The 20,665-nt window shown below is 41.8% G+C and overlaps 2 protein-coding genes across 3 annotated transcripts in view; both read left to right on the top strand.

Annotated features, from left to right (window-relative positions):
• The first annotated feature begins 209 nt into the window (after positions 1 to 209).
• nop10 (NOP10 ribonucleoprotein homolog (yeast)) lies at positions 210 to 3,732 on the top strand. Its single transcript, XM_033652066.2, has 2 exons — positions 210 to 419; positions 3,291 to 3,732. Exons 1-2 carry the CDS (start codon positions 366 to 368, stop codon positions 3,429 to 3,431), a joined length of 195 nt encoding a protein of 64 aa, XP_033507957.1. The 5' UTR covers positions 210 to 365; the 3' UTR covers positions 3,432 to 3,732.
• Positions 3,733 to 4,756: 1,024 nt separating this feature from the next.
• The window catches only part of slc12a6 (solute carrier family 12 member 6), a 41,980-nt gene continuing 26,071 nt past the window's right edge, over positions 4,757 to 20,665 (top strand). The window contains exons 1-2 of one of the 2 annotated variants that reach the window (XM_033609304.2): positions 4,757 to 4,933; positions 9,203 to 10,043. In XM_033609304.2, coding sequence (XP_033465195.1) covers positions 9,827 to 10,043 — 217 coding nt within the window. In that variant the 5' untranslated portion in view covers positions 4,757 to 4,933; positions 9,203 to 9,826. The remainder of the gene's footprint in view (positions 4,934 to 9,202; positions 10,044 to 20,665) is intronic. The other variant, XM_033609306.2, reaches the window with a different exon arrangement.

Genomic DNA, 20,665 nt, shown 5'->3' with positions numbered 1-20,665 from the left:
TTCATCCTGGTGAAGACCACACATGTGGCTGAAAGCTCCAGAAAGTGGAGTTTTGGTTAATAACTTCTATTTCCAAACTCAAGAACAAACCCTCACACTCAAAGCGTTTTATTTTTCTCACATACAACTCGGAAATTTCGCTTTGGGGCGTTTAACACGCTATTATATTATAAAACACAATTTCCCAGGATGCCGAGCGCCCTAAACTCTACACCGGATATCCGCTTTGCTCTGCGCGAGGAGAAACTCCGCCGCACGTGGATTTCAGAAGAAAAAAAGCGTGTTACCTGCAACTTGTGTGATTTTGTCGCTATAAAACAACCTCGTCGACATATTTTGAAGCTTTAAAACAAGTTATCGTCGAGATGTTTCTGCAGTTTTACCTGAATGAGAACGGAGACAGAGTCTACACTCTGAAGGTAACGTTAGCGTTGTGTTTACATCCTCCAACTTTACTCTGTTTTAATACAGTTTACTTCCTTTGTAAAGTAGTTTCACCTCAGTTTAAATATGCTCTGGCTCTTATTTTAAGAAATAAAACTCATTCCTCGAGCTTTAAATGAACGTTGATACACGTTATTTTGAGATTAGCTAGTCAGCTAGCAGCTAGCTATCTTGTTAAAATCAAACACAAACGTGAATAAAACGGTGAGGGCTTTTAAAACTTATCACAATCGATATCATCAGACAGTGTTGTCTTTAATAAGGTAAAAAGTATTAAATGAAATGAGCCAAAGCTGACAGAAAAGTCGGGTTGCAACTGAAAGTTATTTTAATTTTGTTTGCATGTCTAAACATCCATATAAATACACACTACAAGCTAACAGAAACCATGTTTAGCTCTATTAAAAAAAAAAAAAAGCTGCCTGTCATATAATCTGTAAAACATGCTACATATGTCAGTTCCATGATATAAATATGATAGGCTCTGGGAATACATTGATATCTCCACAGCATCCTGTACTTTTTAATCAATTTATAATCAGATTCTTCTTCATGCCATCACATAAGGATTTCTCACATGGTTTTAGAGCTGAGGCAAACAACTATGACTGAAATAAAGACCCACATTGCAAACATCACAAAAACTTTGAAGTCAGATGTTGAAGTTGTCATAATTAACACAACACACACACACACACACACACAAGCTTGGCATATAATTTATTGCTACATTACAGACTTAATGGAAGTTATTACATGCAGAGTAAGTTATTGTAATTACAGAACAACACGAGAGCAGAAACAAATTGTTGACTGATACACTTAATCGATAACATTTTAATGTAATCAATTAGTTGTTTGAATCAATTGTTGGGCAAAAATGCCAAACATTCTGTGTTTCTAGCAGTTTTTTCTTTGTTTTATGTCATTTCAAATAAACTATTTTGGGGTTTTGGCCTGTTGGTCTTCAAAAATTAAATAAATAAATAAAATTTGGGGGAAAAAGGGGATTTGAAGAGTTTGTGAAAGGCACATGTGGCTATTTTCTCAAGATTTATATAATAAACTATTAGTAGCCCCTTTTAAACAGGAATTGTGCAAATTTGCAGGAAAGCCCAATCAGTCTTTTTTCAGCATTGGCAGTATAAAAACAAAATCAGGGAGTGCGGCAAAATGCCGCCTACCTATTTTTGTTTATACAGAATGCACCTTTTTCAGGGCAATGGGGGGCGTGAGCAAGTAACAAAACATGTAGCTCAGCGTGTGACATAAACAGTGACGTGGGAGGGAAGCCGTGGCTGGTCAGTCCTTTGGCGATTCTCTCATAAATTGGCTCGTCCTTCACTGTCCCCGTCATCTGACGGTTAATGGCCTCTTTGTTTGCGAGGACAAGGAGGGTGCACAATTCTTTGTCCTCCCCAGTTGTTCATCTTTACAGTGTCTGTCAGGTTTGCGTTTCCCTCTTAATAATTCCTGCTATCAGCTGTTTCCTGTTTATCCACCGCCAGTAGCTCACACGTGCGGCGTCATCAACAGCCCCTCCCATGGCGGAAGGGCGCCTCGGTCTGTTTAAACCAAAAAGGTTCCGACAATATGACTACTCTACGAGGCGGAAAATTGGGCACCTCGGATCAACTCGCCAATCCGGCTCTGTGTGTCTAAACGCTCGCAGCTTGCCGGCAGAACAGCCCAACATTCGCTGGAAATCTGGCAAGTGTAAAAGGGGCTAATGAGTTAATCAAGAGAATTCTGGACAGACTTAATTCTAATAAAATTTATACTTGCAGCCCTATAATATACAAATAGTACATAATAATAATACATGTTATTGATAGATACCTTTTAAGACACAGGCAAAAGATAGAGAAAATAACAGCAGAATAAAAAAGTCAACGAGATAAGGAATAAAGTAACATAAAAAATAATAACACAACAAATAAATATTCAGCAAAAGAAGTCACATGTCATTAAACATTCATTTATGTTGCACCCTTTACACCCTTTTACTTACTAAAGGAACAGTGTGTACGATTTAGGGGGATTTAGAGACATCTAGTGGTGAGGACTGCAGATTGCAACCAGCTAAAACTTTTCCTGGTTAGAATTCCTTCAGTGATCATTGTTCAGGAGGTTTATGTCATTAGCTGAATTATCCAGAAGTCTCTTCCTCTCCAAAATAGACACACCAAGTGATTTTAAACCTGTTTCTACAACACTGTTCAGCATGTTGGAGATAGATCTCTAGCCTAGGACCTGCAAATGTGTGCTCAGCTTTTTCTCTGATAATTTGAGATCCAGACATCTAGGAGTTTTTTTTTTTTTTTTTTTTTTTAACCGGGAGCCAAATTATCCAAAGAGTTTGCTTCCTCTCCAAAAAAATGGACTGGGTTATTTAAACTGGCAAAAACTCCAAATGAAGCATTTTCACATTAAAAATCAGTCTTCTTTCCTGACACGCTCCTCACAAAGGGGCCGCTAACTATGGTGGCAGACATGAAAACATGAATGGCCCTATCTAGAGCCAGTGTTTGGTTTGTCCGTTCTGGGCTACTGTAGAAACATGGAAATCAATGAAGATGCGGGCCCGCTCCCTATGTAGATATAAACGGCTCATTCTAAGGTAATTAAAACATGATGAATCGTATTTTCAGGTGATTATACACTTAAGAAAACATACTTATTTTATTCCATATCTGCAAATATATCCCCGTAAATCCTACAAACTGGACCTTTAACACCACAAAGTGGATTTGTTGATCTGTTGTTGCCTAAAAAAGATTTTAAAATGATCTCCAAGTGCTGAAATCAAGTGTTTTCTTTTCTCTTTCCTTCTTCGTCACCAACAGAAGATTAGTCCTGATGGGCAGCCCACCAGCTCAGCCCACCCGGCTCGCTTCTCCCCAGATGACAAGTTCTCCCGACACCGGGTGGTAGTGAAGAAACGCTTCGGCCTTCTGCTCACCCAGCAGCCCAGACCTGTCCTGTGAGAGAGAAGTGGAGAGACGGAGGCGAGAGATGGAGGGATGGATGGAGGGATGAAGGCGAAGATGGGACTGTAAAGCAGAAAGTCAAACAACACATTCAGGATCACAACTTGTGAACGTGCGACCAGGACTTGTCCTCAGTTTCACCCAAATGTATGGGGCTGTTAATGCTCAGTTAATGGTCATCAGCTGTTGATGATATTATGGGTCTTCTTTTTATTACTGCTATTTGTTGGCATTCATTTAAGGATAATGGGATCATTTTGTTTTAATGCTGAATAAATGTTTTGTTAATGGTTTATAATGGTTTGTGTGTGTGCATAAATCCAGCTGGATGACAGATTAAAGAATAGAAACTGTAGAAACATTACAAATGCAGATGCTTTCATACAAAGCATGCGGGCGTAGTGAACAGTTTTATGAGTAGCCCATGACAACAGTGTGAATCATATGTTACGGCCTTCACAGTCACTAAATTTCAACCCATTTAAGTCTCCTTAAGAAATACACAAATTACAGAACACCTCCAAGTTTTGTATTACATATTTTTGTGGTAACATGCACTGCAAAAGATGTCGTAATTAGATTTTTATGATAACGGGGAATGTCGCTGTTATATTTTATATCCTGCATATGTTCCGATCAATGTTGACTTCTGAAAAATTCCCCCGATGGAGTAAAATAAAGAATTTACTCACAGGATTTGAGGAACCACACATACACATTAACTTGGTGGAAGAAGTAGGCTACTCAATTTTTTTAGTAAACTAAAACACCACTGTAAAAAACCCTACTTAAGTCAAAGTAAAAGTACAGAATTATCAACAGCAAAAATATATTTAAAGAATCAACAATTTATGTACTACTTCTGCCACAAAATGGCCACAGGGACTCATATGATGATATATCACGTTATTGGATCGTAAACACTGATGCAAAAATGTGTAAGTGACATTTTGGGGGGCACTTAAAATTGTATTTTGTAAGCTAATCACAGGCTACACTTTTTAAAATGTTTTATAATACAGCTGCAAGATAAATGTAGCAGAGCACAACTATAATGTACGATAAAATGGAGATACTCAAGTACATGTACCAGGGGTGACACTACTTTGTACCATTAATCCGCTTTACTCTCATGTTTCTATTCAAACTGGCATGAACGTCATCATTATTAAAATTATTTATAATATATTATTGAATTTAAGAGATAAATTCAAAGCAAGAAGCACTAGAAAGCTGTTAAAACCGAGCCTATCATTGTCTAACCTTTAAAGACTACATCTACCAGCCAGCGTCGGCCGCTTGTTCGTCATCGCGCATGCGCCGGCCGTTGGAACGACGGCAAGTGAAATAGGACGAGCCAAACGCGCTCGAATGTTTTTTTGTTGGGTCGGTTGGACAAAAAAAGTGCCGAGAAAACCTGGGAGAGGAGCCAAATTTTCCCAGATGTAACTGAAAACAGCCATATGGTGGAAGCGTCCTTTAACGGGAACTTGAGCCAGGTATGCGCTTTATGTGACTAACGTGTACGGTTTGACATTTTTCAGTGGGCGGTTTGTCGCTGTCAGTGAAATAGCTGGAGGTCCGCGGAGTTTTATCAGCAGCATGGCTAGCCTCTGGCTAACGTTAGCTTCGGCTAGCTGTACCGACTGGAGCGAAGCGCCCGAGACCACCTCACCCGACACAACCCCCGGGTACCTACAGCTACCCAAGTGATGCCTCAGCGCCTGGCGTGCCGCTGTCCATTACGTGACGCTTTATTAGCACGAAAACCACAACTTCACTAATAACAGGCTAATTACTCCACCAGTTTACCCCATATCAACTGCGCGACTCTGTGATTTTAGCCGGTTTCAAATGCGTTTCTGAGCTGAACCCTGAAACCGCAGCTCCAGACAGATGCCGCATTCCCTCTCACGTTAAAATGCTCCACGCTCAAGTCGAAACATCTACTCCCAATTTGATTATTACGACAACAACGCCAGCTCCTGTGCCTGTATCGGGAGGTGTTTACTGACCGGTTCAAGCCAGAATTATTATGGCTAGCTTAATTGGCTTACTGTGGCAACTGAGTGGCAGTTAGCAAGCGAGGATCACTATCAACGCGGCTTTGCTTAAGCTGCTGCTCGGGACTAATTAAGGGGATGTTTATCCTAATTAATGAAGGCGTGTTTGGCTATATGTGTGTCCCTCTGGGTCATATTGATTAGAGCTGAATTAACGTGACTACTCGTGACAGCATTGACAGCTAGGTAAGACTGCATCATCTCCTTGTTATGACTTTTGTTATACATAATAATTGCGACAGTATTTTGGGGGTTTATACTGGTGCTGTGATGCGGTATTTTGGGTTAAGGGCTGCTGATTAACTGTCTGATGCATATGCTGAAAAACCTGTAACTTAATGTGAAATAACAGCTGCATTACAACCATTTACTCATCATAAAACTCAGATAAAAAGTCAGAAATTATGCAACATACACCCTTAAAACACCATTTAAGAAACAGGAAACATCCTGTTTTAACAATATGTCTATTTTTGTGCAAGGTGATATGAGTTTCATCTCACATATTAATTTCACATCCTCCAAAGGTAGTTGTTTAAGGTGTTAGGGAACTACACTTGACCACTTTGGAACTACAGCACCGCCTCTCATGCTAATTTGGTGCTCTGCAATATGCAAAAAGACATTTGTGTAACCGAGCAGCAAAACAGCCCTCCAACATGCAAAAAAAACCATCTTAAATCAAAAAAGCAAAAATCAGTGCTGAATGGCCATAAAAAAGAACAAAATGTTCTGAAGCTTTCAAGCTGGATTAGTCCTGCTTACACCAACAATAGACAGAAAGAGGAAACTTGAGGTTTTATAGTAATCACATCTGTATTAGCACACGAGGAGGAGGGAGCAAATGTGTGCAGTTAAAAAAGGAAACACCCTTGCCTCATGTGTCACATGTGTTGCGATGTCTGTGCCAAGGTATTGATAACACACCATGGGAAAATGTACCTAGATGTATCACCAGGTTTGTGTGGCTGGAACAGTGTGTTACAGAGCGGAGATGTTTGGGAGGAGATAACAAGAGTGGGGAGATTTGCATGTGTCCAGCTCAGTCTAAAGACCATTGAGTTGTATTGGAGGCTCCTAAATTGCCTGTAGGTGTGAATGTGTTTGTCTAGACTAATAACATCTCCGGGGTGTTTCACAGCCTCTTTACACAATGCATGCTGGGATAGGCCTCTGCTCCCCCACCGAGTCGCCCAAACCTGAGTGGAAGTTTGTGAAAATAACCCCCCCCCTCTTCCCAGCGAGCTTTTCCAGTTGAACGGGAAAGACGAGTGTCACTGCTCCCTTTATCCGGCCGTCTCGCCTCCTGTCCATCCCGAGTGTGGACGGACAAAGCGCGTGAAGCAGGGAGCATTATAAAACTGGAAAATGTGCTGTGCCTCTGCATGCAGAGCGAGAGGAAATAGCCAGCAGCTACTGGCACAACCGGTTGGAACCGCTCTCCTTTTAATAATTAAATTATGAACTGAGCTAAAACAACAGCTCCGCTGTACCCACCTGTCTTGTCACTTTCTTCCCCAAGACGAAGGTGTGCATTGCGTGGTTGACTTTGCACCTGCGAGGCACACGGACCGACAATGTGGTGGTTCATACTGGTTATTGTTTTACAACTTCATTCAGAGAGATATTGTTGTGAAAGGATAATAAACCTGTCAAAAAATGTAGCTTGGTTAATTCATTACAATATATATGAAAGTTAAAGGAAACTGAACATGACTAAAATCAATAAAGGGTGTGATATTCAGAGTGCCCAGTTTTTAGTGACCTTTTGTCATATAGAGGGGCATGTTGAAGCCTGCATTTGTTGCCTTTAGAGCACACAGGCGGACTTGAAGTGACTGTTATCGGCAGATCCTTTACCAGGAAACAGGAAGTCTGTAGGTCCTTTGAAATAGGGGCCTTAGAACTCATTAAATAGTCCAAATTTTGAATTTGTGAGGTCTTAATCGCCACAAATATTTAATCTTTTAATGTCTTTTTGTCCAAAAATGTCAAGCTCTTCTCTGTTAAGACTTCTGGTGTTACAAACCTCTGAATTTTACGTATATTTGCACTCACCTGTTGAACTGTAATAACCATATTCCAACATAAAAGCCTAAGGTAAACATCCCTATTTAGCCAACCTAATCCGCTTTTCAGACATTCGTAACATAAATGGCCCCAGGTTAAGTGAGAACAATTTATTTCAAATGAAAGTCTAGTCTCGTATTTGAAGTGTTAATTATTTATTTATCCCAATTTCTTTCTTTTTTTGTGGAAGGCTGGGTTTTTTAGTAACAGTTTAAAGATTCCTGGACAATATTTATAATTATTAAGGGATACTATATAGATTAAAGAAGCTTAGTTACATACAGTTATTATGGTAGGCTACTTTTAAATAGGTGGGGTGGTTTGATGGTGTTCTTGAGCAAGACTCAAAATCCCTACCTGCTCAAGTTCTGTCATTCTGCGGCTGACCTTTGACCTCCCTGTAGGGTAGGAAAATAAATGGGAATCCATCAGTATCTCTTTATTATAAGACACAGCTGAATTGTTTATAATGACTTAATAACTGTAGCCCACTGCATCTTTTTCTGCAAGGTGGACCGATCCACTTCAACAGGCAAATACTAGCCCCATTTACGGTGCCAGATTTTCCGCGAGTGTTGGACCATTTTGCCGGCAAGCTGTGAGCGTTTAGACACACAGACTCGGATTGGCGGGTTGATCCGAGGTACCCAATTTTCTGCCTCGTAGGGTAGTCATATTGGCGGAACCCTTTTGGTTTAAAAAGACCGAGGGACTGAGGGATTTGTGGGAGGAGCTGATGACGCCGCACTGGTGGTGGATAAACAGGAAACAGCTGATAGCAGGAATTAGTGAGCAGCTGACAAACCTGACAGACACTGTAAAGATGAGCAACTGGGGAGACAAGGAATTGCGCGCCCTCCTTGTCCTCGCAACTTACGAGAGAATGGCTGAAGGACTGACCAGCTGCGGCTTCCCTCCCACATCACTGGTTATGTCACACGTTGAGCTACACGTTTTGTTACTTGCTCACGCCCCCCATTGCCCCGAAAATGGTGCATTCTGTATAAACAAAAGTAGGTGGCATTTTGCCGCACTCCCCGATTTTGTTTTTATACTGCCAATGCTGAACGAAGCCTGATTGGGCTTTCCTGCAAATTTGCACAATTCCTGTCTAAAAAGGGCTTAAAATTAGGTGGGGGAAAAAGTGGATAAATTGATATCAGTATCGGTTATTGGCCAAAAAAGATAGCAGCAAGAAATCTAACATGCATCCCTCAAAATAAGTCTTTAATTTGATTGAAAATGATCTTAAAATGATCTTAAAAAGCATTAAATGTAAGTGTCTGATACCTGTAGACACCCTGAAAACCTCCAGTGCTTCTTTTCTTCTGTGCATGGATTTATTTTATGATACTACAGAGGAAGCATTGTAATACTGTGTTTGACTGATTATCTTTTCAAGTAGTTATACAAAGATTGTTGCGGCTTTTTCTTCTTTTATTCACCATTATGTAACCTACTCACACTTCAAGATACTGTGTTCCTTTCACTAACATCTGGGCCAGTTTTTGCTGTGTAAACTAATCTCTGCTCTCCTTTCTTCTCTCTTATCTCAACCATTTCCCTCTGATGACTTTTCTTCCCACAATGGCATTCCCCTCCCTGGTTTGGTCCACTGTTGGTTGCTATCATTAGAAAGACATTTTTATCTCCAAGGTGCATGCCAGACAGATTTTAGGCACAGAGGGAGCCGAGCTTGACACACTATGCGACTGCTATCCTGAGCCGTAGTCCTTATCCACAGGAATCTAGAAACACTGTGGGGAGAGAAAATACTGTACAAAGCGCAGAAACACTATTTCATATCTGTTTAATTGGAAGAAGGGAAAGATTTCAACTTTTTGTGTTTGAGTACTTATCTCTGATAGCTGCTTTGAGCTGGTACGCTACACATTCACACATTTAAGGAAGCTGTACTTCTGTGTCACTCAGTAATCCACTACATTTTAAACACTATCAGAAAGACACTCGTAGACACAGAACGAGACCTGTTGCAGATCCTCTTTCACATGCCTGGTGGCAGCCGACCACTTTGCTCCAATGGAGAATCGCAGCAGCAAAAGAACAAATTGTAGAGGCCGCCGTTACCTCAGCATCACCTGGGAGATAGCCTAGCCTAGCCTAGCTTAGCTCAGCTCAGCTCAGGTCAGCACAGCCCCGCCAGCTCGTCCTTGACTCCTCCTCAACCCCATCCTTCTCCTCCTGCGTCCCACGCAACGCCCCCCTCTTCCCTCTCTGCTTTTTTCCAAGTGAGTTGCCATGGCATCGGTGCGCTTCACGGTGACGCCCACTAAGGCGGAGGACCTCCCGGGGCTGTCCGACACGTCGCCTGACATCAGCTCCCGCTCCGGTGCCCGCGTGCGCTTCGGCTCCAGGGAAAGCGTCAATCGAAGTGACCCACTCAGTGATGCGTCTGGAGGTTGGACGACGACTGCGGGAGGGGCGGAAACGCCGGACCACAGCAATGTGGATCAAGGTGAAGAACACATACCCATGTACACATGATGTGTTGTTTTAAGGTACTCTTTACAAGACTTGACATGTTTAAAATATACCTTTCTAGGTGTGTTTATTATTTTCATGGTGGACTGAGTGAAGTGCTTCCTGCGTTGAGAAATAAAAAGCAGATCACGCACCCAGCCTGCATACCAACCTCTCACTCTGTGTCTAATCCTGCTACTTAGATTGCCTCAGTGAATTCACTCTTTAATCCATATGTTTGAGACATGTAAGACAGCCACTCCTCCCTCCTGGTACACTGCGTTAGAAGAAAGCATGTAATGTGGCCCCCTCCTTAACACTAAAAAAGTCCTTGTACAGATTGGCTGCAGTTTGAATGCCATGTTGCTGAAACTCTTTGTAGAAAAAGCAGTGGCAGTTAAGTGGAAAATGTCCCTAAAAACACAAACAAGATTATGTTGTTAGATTTTGATTCAGGATCTTTTAAGTCTCTTATTTGTCAGTCAGAGGTTACAATTGTCTTACTACCCAAAGCAACATATCACGTACTGCATCTAAGTTGCTAAAGGATCCATATCACAGCTATAAAGCAAAATTAACCTCTGAGGTTAATGAATGTGGGTTATAATACTTGTGGTACAAAGGTGGAAACACCAATCCAGGATACTTGACATTTGAAGGTAACCTAAGCGTCAAGGATCTGGAATTTAAGATTGGCATGATGTAGTCTATAGGAACCATCACTGTAATAATTACAGGTTATTATCCCCCCGCCAAGTCGTGGGTGTGCATGTGTGTTTGCATCTGTCTGTTCCATAAGTACTATTCGGACGGCATTAGTTTGACATAGGGATGTGGACTAATGTCAGTTTACCACAGGATGTCTGTAATATAAATGTCCGATTCGCACAGGACAAAAAATCTCCGTAATTCTACCAGAGATGGGAGTGGTAACTCGATTTGCGCCCTGGCGTCACTCCCCTGTGTGCATGTGCATGCTGCATTGCTTCCTGTAAGCACCAGCTGAAAGATAATAATAATTAATGATTAGCCCAATATGAAATATTGCCAATGATCAGGATTGTGTGTACACAACGATTAGCAATATGGATTTATATTGGGCCTGCCTAACACAACCAGAAGTCTCATGGCTCTGAAAAGTGCTGTCTTCTCGACCTTTTTGATTGGTCTCCCACGTAGGGCTATGTGATCATTAGAAGAAACGCCATCATCGGAAAAACGCGGAAAACTACTTGTAAACGCGGAAAAATGGTTGTAAACAGGACGTAACGAAATATTTACATACATTTTTACAGAGGATCGCGTTCGCACAGGATTAATATTACCCGACGTATTTTCTCTGGACCGTTTTACAGAAGGTAAAAGTCGCCGTAATTTTTACTGACATTATCCGTAATGATTACAGGCAATGGTGCGTTCGGACGAGACTAAAATCCCTGGTAATAATTACTTTACCCCACGTCTCCACGTTAAACTACTCCCGTCCAAATAGGCCTATAGACAGTAAAGATAAAGGACATAGCCACCGTGATTGGTGTGGGGCCTCCCTTTTTGAAACCTCAAATTCTGCATTTTGGTTGTTGCCATCTTGTTTTTTTGTTGCCAGAAGTGACCATATTTAGGTTAGTGGGTGGTGCTGTGGAGGGGTGAGCCAAGGACACTATCGGCAGATAGACTGCCACTCAAAGTATCCCTTAATTATGTGTAACTTTAAGCCTTGATAAAATGTAAACTGGTGAGTTATATAAACATCCACACCCTGTACAGTTGTCATGAATGTTGACATTAGCTGTAGAGACTAAAACAGTTTTTTTGTACCAGGCTGTAAACATGTTTTTTCTGCTGTAAAGTTGCACTTAAACTTGGAGGTCTATGGGGATTGACTCGCTCTTGGAGTCAGCCTCAAGTGGCCATTTAATGAACTGCAGGTTTTGGCACTTTCATGTTAGCTTCATATTTTAGCCACAGAGGTTGCTTCTTGGTTTGTTTGCTACTGGACCAATCAGCCTAATATTTTGTGTGCACAATAATGACCTCTCGTGGTTGCAGTGATTCACAGCTGTTGATAAAACATGTTTTATTGATTGTTTTATACCGTCACTGACTGCTGACTCCTCACTCCTCTTATTTGGCCAGTAGGAGCTGCAAGATTTCCAAAAATTGGCTCGACTAAGAACAAGCCTTACGGTCTGTTGCAGGCCCCATTTTGGCCTTTGTTGTGGCACAGAACTGACATCCCAAAAAAAGTATGGTCTCATTTTGAACAGCAGCATCTGCAGATGTTATGATCCACTACGTTAGACACAATATGAGATGAATAAGTCCCTTTTTTTTGTTGTCTTTGCTGCCATCTTGACAGTAATGAAGGTGTGAGGGACAGTTACACTGGGCGCAACTTTGCTGTTTTCCGGCTGCCATGGCTGCGACCTGGTTTTGCTCCGTCTGCCGCATGGCGTCATAGCCTACCACACCTGGAGTATTTCACAAGCGGAAGCTGTTTTGTCCATTTAATTGTGGTTATTGTTGTTATTTCCTACTTTGTTGTACTGTAGCTACAGACAAAGTTGACAACATTAAATGTCCAGTTATGATGACATGATAGAGCAAAGATTTGTAGCTGTGTTTTAGTTATTAAAAATACCTTTGTCCTCATATTGATATTATATCTACATTTCAAATACAGTGCCTGTTAGCAGGAGAAATCGATCAGCTATGTGCAACGTGCTGCGGCTTTTTGCAAAATAGACGAGGGGTGTATTTCTGTTAGCTTCTGGGACTCTTGTCAAACGTGTTGTGGGGCGTCTGCTGGAATTACAAGAATTCTCTAGAGTGTCTGAGATCGTCTCAGGTGGCGACCAGGCTGAGATCTGCACTTTACTAGTTAGTAACAGTTTTCAGTCAGGAGTTCTCACATCCTCTGTCATCAGTGGTTGCGCTTTGTTCAAGTACAGACACTGTCACAGTACACTGGCTCTGCTGGCTCATGTTGTCCTGTTGGCTATATAGAGGTAGTCTAGGAGCGCTGGATTCCCACACATTGTATTCTCTGGAGTGGGCCAGTCAGGGATTCCCACTGGCAAGGAAGATACCCAGGATCACAAGGTTTCAGACAGCTATATGTCCAAACTGTCAGTTACAGGGGAAGTAAAAAAAGAAGTGCTTTCTTTTGGGTGTCTCCTCATGCTTGTCTCAAGTTTAACAATTTGTTTTTAAATGTCTCTGGATCATAAAGCTCTTTATTTGTTGACTTGAGGGGTGCACAGCCAAACCAGGTTCAACGTATCTGCACTGAGCCGACGTTGAGAACAATAGGATGACTGTAATGTATGCCTATTGTGATCATAGTGTAGGTTTCACTTCCCCCACTGCTGTTACCGGCCCACCTACAGCAGGGCAGATACAGTGATTCAGTTCTTTACTTAATGGGAGCTGACAGCAGAAACCTTTTCACATGGACTCAGTTTTAGCAGGTACAGCTAGTAAGTGTAGCTTGCCGTGACACTGCGATGAGTAAAATGGTTAACAGTCTTCCTCTGACCTCTGTGACTGTGCAGGTGTCGTGTGGCATGCAGTAACTCACTTTCCAAAAGTGTTTAAGAATAGCTGCTCAACACGGCTCAACACGGGAGGTTATAACAGTGGAGAGATGTAACTGTATTAGCAACGCTGATCCGTTTAAGCGGTTGCATAGTAGTGAGGATGCCCCACGTTGTTTAATAAGCTTCCATAAATAGAAATGGAGCCGGTTAATCCGACTGAGCTTCGATCAGGCTGAGCGATGCTGCAGTTGTTTAAACACAGAAACAAAGAGGGGAGACTGTCGGAGATAGAATTGCACAGTAGTCGTCTCGGCTGGAGAAAAACGCCCGTGGAAAACCAGCACGCTGACAAGAAAAATGCTCCTGTTGACGTGAATGAGTCAAGATACTGAAAGGCGATGAAGGGGAAGGGAGGCAGGAGGAGCGGAGAGTTATTTTCAGAAAGGCCAAATGCTCTGTGATCCATCATATTTGACACCAATAAAGTTTGCTACTGAATTTGATGTGCTTACAGCTTGCAGACATGCACGCATCTGGCTTCAGTGGCTTTCTGCTTCACTGGTTTCACACACACACACACACACACATACAAAGGCGTTACACTCAGATGTGTTTAACTCAGGTGGAGGACTTCTCTTGGGGAACATACACATGAACCGACAGCTGTGTTCCCTTGTGTTAACCTTAGTGTGAACGCTGCAGTTAAACAGCGACAGGATGTTTTTTTCTGCAGTCATAACGGAAAGTATCACTGGATAGTTTTTAGCGGTGATTTTTTTTACTATTTTTCATTGTGGTTTTCATCAAATTAGGACAAATGGTACTTTTATTTTTCAATAAATCTGTTTGAATACTAATTACTTTGATAATTAAGTGATAATTGCAGTGATAATTTGCCTCCCTGTAGCTGAGGCCCAGGAAGGCATTCTGGTATAATTCTGTGTCCCCTCTTTGAATTCAGAGGTTTTTGTGGGTCCATGAATGCAGCGCAGGCAGAACTCTTCATGAGTTTGTTATTCCTCAGCAGCAGATTGTTCATTTTTAGTCTCAGGGTTGATAATTGATCAGCCATACCAATCAGATAGATGGATAAGAGGAGCAGCTGCTGCAGAGGCGAGTGAAAGCTAACTTTTAGACCCAGGGCAATGAACGGTTAAGGCTGCTTTCAGACTGCTGTTCTTGCTTTGGTCTGAATCATGGACTTATTTTGTTACAAAGTTCAGTAATTGCCTAGAGTTGGTTCATGTTCTCACGGCAGCAATTACAAGTGGACCAGATCAAAGAAAGCTGCTCTTGATTGGTCAAAATTTCCATGCGGGAAAAATCCAGGAAGTAAGCAAAACGTTGAAGAAGAGTACACTTGCAAGATAAATGTGACACTTTCTAATGTCACAATGGAGGGACAACTACGCAGGTTGATTTTAGCGCTGCTCATCGTGGACTATATTGCTGTCATTGTTCATTTTAGTCAAACCATACAGTTTGAAAACGAGGTGCGGCTCCAACTAGAAAACAATGTTTTGAAGCATTGGATGTGCTGAATGTGCATATTAAGGCAGTACAGGAGGAGGTGCACATTAATAATCCTCCAGGACTGTAACATGCTCATGTTTAACCCAAACAATGCATCATGTGACTGCAGTTGGTTCAGATCGAGGTCGGAACACGTTCTCACCACAAACGAACTGCACCAGAGTTCGTCTTCAAGAAGGTCTCGGTCCGGTTGTTTTGGTGCGCACCCGAGTGTGATGGCTGTGTTCACCTCGCCCAAACGAACTGCACTTACAGGGAGCAAGTTGGATTAAGCTGAACCAAACAGGGCAGGTGTGAAAGTATCCTAAGTTCTCTTTCACCGATTCATTGTGCTGTTCAGTCTGTGCCCAGAGCATGCTTCATGCTCCGAGACTTTGTTGCAGTGGATAACTGAATGGTTCATCTTTTCCAACAGTGCTCCTCATGAGCAGTCCAGCTTCAAAAATAGAAAATCAATATGTGGCACCAGGCTTTGATATTGTGGCGGGCCGCAATAACTTTACGAATATGTGGGAGACCCTGAATTGCTTGATGGAAAGAATGTCAGCAAATGGTGTCTTGTTTTTATCACTCCTGTTTTAGCTTCTTTACACCAGCTCCCAGTATGTTTTAGAAAAGATTTTACAATTTTATAAATTCCTTTTGAGGCTCTGTATGGCCTTTCTCCATCTCTGACCAATTACTATACTGTATGCACTGTTACGTACTCGAGGGGTCCTCGGGCAGAGGTCTTTTGTCTGTTCCAGTGACCTGGCTAAAGGGAGTGTTTGCAGTCAGGGCCTCAAGGCTCTGGAACAATCTGCCTTAGAAAATCAGGTTGAGTTAGCGATCATGCTGAGTCAGTGAGCTCCTTTTAAAGGTACACTAGGCAGGATTGTCGGTTACTGTTTATAAACATGTTCGCCAGCAAAAGTTAAAGTAAAAACCAACTCCAGACTCACCCTCGTTTGGTGTTTCGCCTCACTATTTTAGTTTTAGTGCTATGTCTCTTGGTTGCCTGCTGCTTACGGTCTGGCACCAAATGACTACCTTTTTATAAAGCCCCGACTTCACCTGAGCACTGTGGGGGTACACACCCATAAACATCCCTAACACAGTAAATAACAAAATACAAGCAGAGGGCAGAGTTTCTGCAGAGGGAACCAAAAGTAACCCTTCAGATGTGGTACCTAGACCCTAGCATTTCCACTGTAAACAGTACTCTTAAATCAACAGACTGCAGTGTTCACAGCTCCACCTTGTAGTACCAGATCTGTGTGCTAGGTACCCCAACAGAGGGGGGACCAAAAATGGGGACGGTACGGAACGGTTCCATTGGTACCATCCACAACTTTTTACAGTGGAAACAGAAAAAAAGTGTACCGAACTGAACTGTGCCGTATTGTCAATGAACATAGAAGACTGAAACCCCTCCCAGAAACTATTCACATTTAAGAGGCTGGATTCGGAGTATTTTCAAAATAAGGGCTGCAACTAAAGAGTGTTTTCATTGTTGATTAATATGCAGAAAATGCTCTTTTATTTCCAACGTTTTTGGGCCATAAAATGTCAGAAAAACATGAAAAATTATAATTTTGCTGTTGTTGCCTGAGCAATAAATTGTAACAACTTGACATCAAATTATCAAAATTAGCACAGAGTCAGTGAAATATAACAGTTAATTTGTCTTTCTCAATTAATTGATTAGTTATTTGGTCTGTAAATGGTCATTAAGTGTTTCCCAAAGCCCAAGATGATGTCATCAAATGTCGTGTTTTGCCCACAACCCAAAAATATTCAGTTTATTGTCACAGAGGAGTAACAAATTGCTTAGACTGACTAATTAATTCATTTTTGCAGCCCTGGGTACGATTGTATGTGGTGGTGAAGAAGTTGGTGTGATCAGGCAGGAGTCCATTGTTCACATCCATGATATGCAGTCTGTCCTGATCAACAGGTTAGGTGTTGAACACGCTTGGGAAGATCCCATGCCTGAATGTGTGCGTGCACTAATGTGTATTTTTATTTATCCAAAATGTCTTTGTTTCTTATTTTTAGTAAGCATTTTTGGAGTTTTAATAGAGCATGTGTTGACCGGTGGATATGATGTAAAGGATCAGCTGCTCAATTTTTGACAAACAATTGAAAAGGCCAGATTAGCTTGTTGGTTCATCTTTACCTACCTCACCAGTAGCTTCAGCCACTGAATATAGACAGGCTAGTTTTTGTTTGCTGGTGTGGAGTCAGTTTCACACTCGCTATCTGTGGCCAAATGAAGGACTGCAAGCAGGATGGGAAGTTGCCACCCACCAGCCAAATGCTGTTTCTCTTTTTTGCTTTACATGGCTATTGACTTTTTCCTCAGTGTGTCTAAAAATGTAGTTTGTTGGTAAGATGGTGAGAGTTGCTGATGCATTTTGGGATTCATGAGCTAGTGTGCCACACAGCTTTCTTTCTGGACTATAAAGCTTTCATTCATGGTGATAATGTAGGGTAGAAGGAAGAATATCTGTACCCCCAGATTTTTACTTGGCCAAAGACATTTAACAATTCAGTATTTCACTAAGAAATAAAGCAAAGAGTTAAAAAAATATCTACATAATTTTTTGTAGGAGATTTTTTTTTGTCTGTTTCATCCCTTTAATTGATCATCTGTTGTCACCATGGGACCCCCTCTTTGAGAACCACTTCTACAGTTACAGCTCAGGAGAAATCCACACAGGAACGTGCTACTTTAAATAAAATACATCAATTGCCCTTGTATCTGCAGCATCAACATGGTTGCAGGATATTAATTTTCACTTCAGTTAGACCAAATTGTAGAACAACAGGAAGTGCGTCAGAGAGGGAGGACAGCACAGCAACAAAGATTTTTATTTATTTATTCACATATTTCTTCAACAAAATGACCCAAACTTGTGGTGGGCCTCAAGTCACGGCACGTATAAGTGACCTTCTGTGAAATGTGACCCTGCACACGACCATTTGCAGCTGTTGGCGTGACTGTGGCGGAGCAGGGAGGGAAGTCATGTTGCTGACTCAGGTGCTGCTGATGCACTGGTCTATGCTGACTGAGGTGGAACTGAACCGGCGACATGGTTGCTGTTGCATCAAACTGTGTGTGTGTGTCTGTGGGAGAGAAAAGTTAAAGGGTAGGCTTGCAGTTTTTATACAGTCAAGTTTGAAACAAGCATTGCTTTAAGACTTCTTCACAATTTATTTTTATGTATTGATGAATCACATTAATCAGATAAATTAAAGCAGAAATAGACAAGTTTTTCACTTAATCTTATTATGAAGTAAATGATTGCTCAGTGTAATGGCTGTAGAATAATGGCACCATCTGCAGTTCTGTCTGCTGCTGGGTACAATCTCCTGGGAAAGTGAAGGCTTGATATACAGCACAAAGGAAGCGCGGCAGTCAAAGCACAACCAAAGCACTTGTTTTCACTTGTAGCTATGGGTAGCAGGGTTTAAGCTCAACTTTTTTTCATACAGAATTTGACATATGTTTTAAATAGCCAACGGCCTACATGTAACTGGCAGTAAAACTTCATATTAAATTAAAGCTGCGACGAATGCGCCCTCACACCTCTGCGCAACTCGGAGGTGCTGGCAGGACGCCGGCTGATGCGGCAGGAGTGAGATGGCGTATCCTCCATGGAGTGTTGGCGCTGCACTGACCTATTTTACATTTTGTACTACTTCCTGATTCCACAATGTGGCGCTGCAGGACATAGTAATTACATGTCATGTTGCTGTAAATCAGTTGTAGACCCTACCATGTAAATTTCATGTAGTGTCTGAAAAAACAAGCTTCCTGTTGCCAGTAGGTGGCGCAATCACCATGACACCTAATATGCATGTAGATGGCTTCGGGCCCTTGAGCCTATAAGACGTGATGCTCGGGACAGATTGGGCCATGTGTGCTGGAGTTACAAACCACTTCCTGCTTGTTGGCAAAACATGGAAATTTGACACCTCGCCACAGTCACATGGTTCGATGAAAACTCGAGCTTTAAGCAACTTTTGATGTCCAAGGTCTTACGATAGTCCAGACAAAATTCAGTCGATCAGTCAGTCGGATCTAATCTGTAGGAGGAGTTAGTTAAAGTACGACCCCTGGAAACTTCCTGTTGGGTTGGCGGCATGGCTCCAAGAGGCCTTTTGCCCCCTTAAAAGGCAATTTGTGCTCGGGCCCCAATAGCTTGAAAATAAGCTTAATAAAGAAGCAGCATATTGAACAGGGTGACTGATCGTAGGTTTAGTGTCAGAGGTAAAGTAGGAAAAGACTCCGTGTGGCAAGCGTCACCATGAATCACCAAGCCTGCTAACCATCGTCTGGCTTGCCTTGGTTGAGTGAAGCTTATGTCTGCTCTGTTCTATGAGGAGACCCGCAGTGTATTCAAAGTTATCCTGGAGAACCTGATCCATCACCTAACTATACCGAGAACGTTCTGGGGAAGTGCGTGACTACCGAAGATGTGGGGACGCACTCTAGACTGCTCTGGTGTATGAATAGATGTCCGTTTTAAAATCCTAAAGTCTGGTCTGCATAATAAAACTGTCTTGGAAACATATCTGATTTGGCATATTTCCCACATAACATTTTGGCCGCTGATATTTTCATATGCTGGGTAACTACATCCGCAACTATGTTGACAATGTGGGAGGCGATAGAGTTTGCCGTCTTGGTTCACACAACAGAGTCTGTATTATTTTACTACCTTCATAAGCAGACCCAAACAGTAGCTGCAGATTTGATTTTTATTTTACAGTTTTCAGCAGTGATCCAGAATGAAAAACTGCAGAATTTAAGGAAATGGCGGTTGTCACTGTGACAGTTGTGCCAACACTATTACTACTTGGAACAGCTCACTAACAGCAACAGATTTTCCAGCAAGGTTTTACTTATTTCAGTTGTTCCCTGATAGCAGTCGTTATCAGTCGGTAGTATTTTCCTTTGCTGTTGATCTATTTATCTCCCTATGTGCGGTATACTCAGCAATCACAGAATGCTTGGTCATGGAAATCCATTTGCCTACATGTGTGTAAACCCTGCTAATCTTTTCAGCTCCATTTCGCTTGCTATAGTCATTCCTTCAAAGGAATCCGTTCAATTTATGTTGAAATCACCTTTTGATGTGAGTGATCGGGGAAAGGGACAAAATCCACAGTCTTTTTTTGTTCGAAAGTCTTTTTCCCATTATGATCCCTCCACTGCAGCTCAACAAGGAAATATTATAATCAACTTAATTATATATTATATAGCACCCTGTAAAGTACTTAACAGAAGAAACTGTAGATAAAATACAGCAACAGCACTCAAAACAACAATAAAGTCAGACACAAACAACAGAGGGATCATAAAAACTTTGGAATACATTAATAAAGGATTACTGAATGGCCAGTATGAACAAGAGGATTACAGACAGTAAAATCTTTTTATATGTTTATATGGCCCCCGGCTTGTTTTTTTTAGGGTTGCTTTCACACCTGCCCTGTTTGGTACGGTTCAGTTGAACTCAAGTTTGTTTGCCCCCTAAGTGCGGTTTGTTTGTTCAGG

This window comes from Epinephelus lanceolatus, chromosome 22, assembly GCF_041903045.1.
Source record: "Epinephelus lanceolatus isolate andai-2023 chromosome 22, ASM4190304v1, whole genome shotgun sequence".
NCBI classification, from domain to species: domain Eukaryota; kingdom Metazoa; phylum Chordata; class Actinopteri; order Perciformes; family Serranidae; genus Epinephelus; species Epinephelus lanceolatus.
The sequence above is the reverse complement of the archived record's forward strand: the minus strand, read 5'-3'. Positions and strand labels throughout refer to the sequence as shown.

Bases quoted from the DNA above. Each gene is read 5' to 3' on its own strand.
- nop10 (XM_033652066.2), top strand. From the start codon at position 366: ATGTTTCTGCAGTTTTACCTGAATGAGAACGGAGACAGAGTCTACACT. The intron at 420-3,290 runs GTAACGTTAGCG...CGTCACCAACAG, and splicing joins ACAGAGTCTACACTCTGAAG to AAGATTAGTCCTGATGGGCA.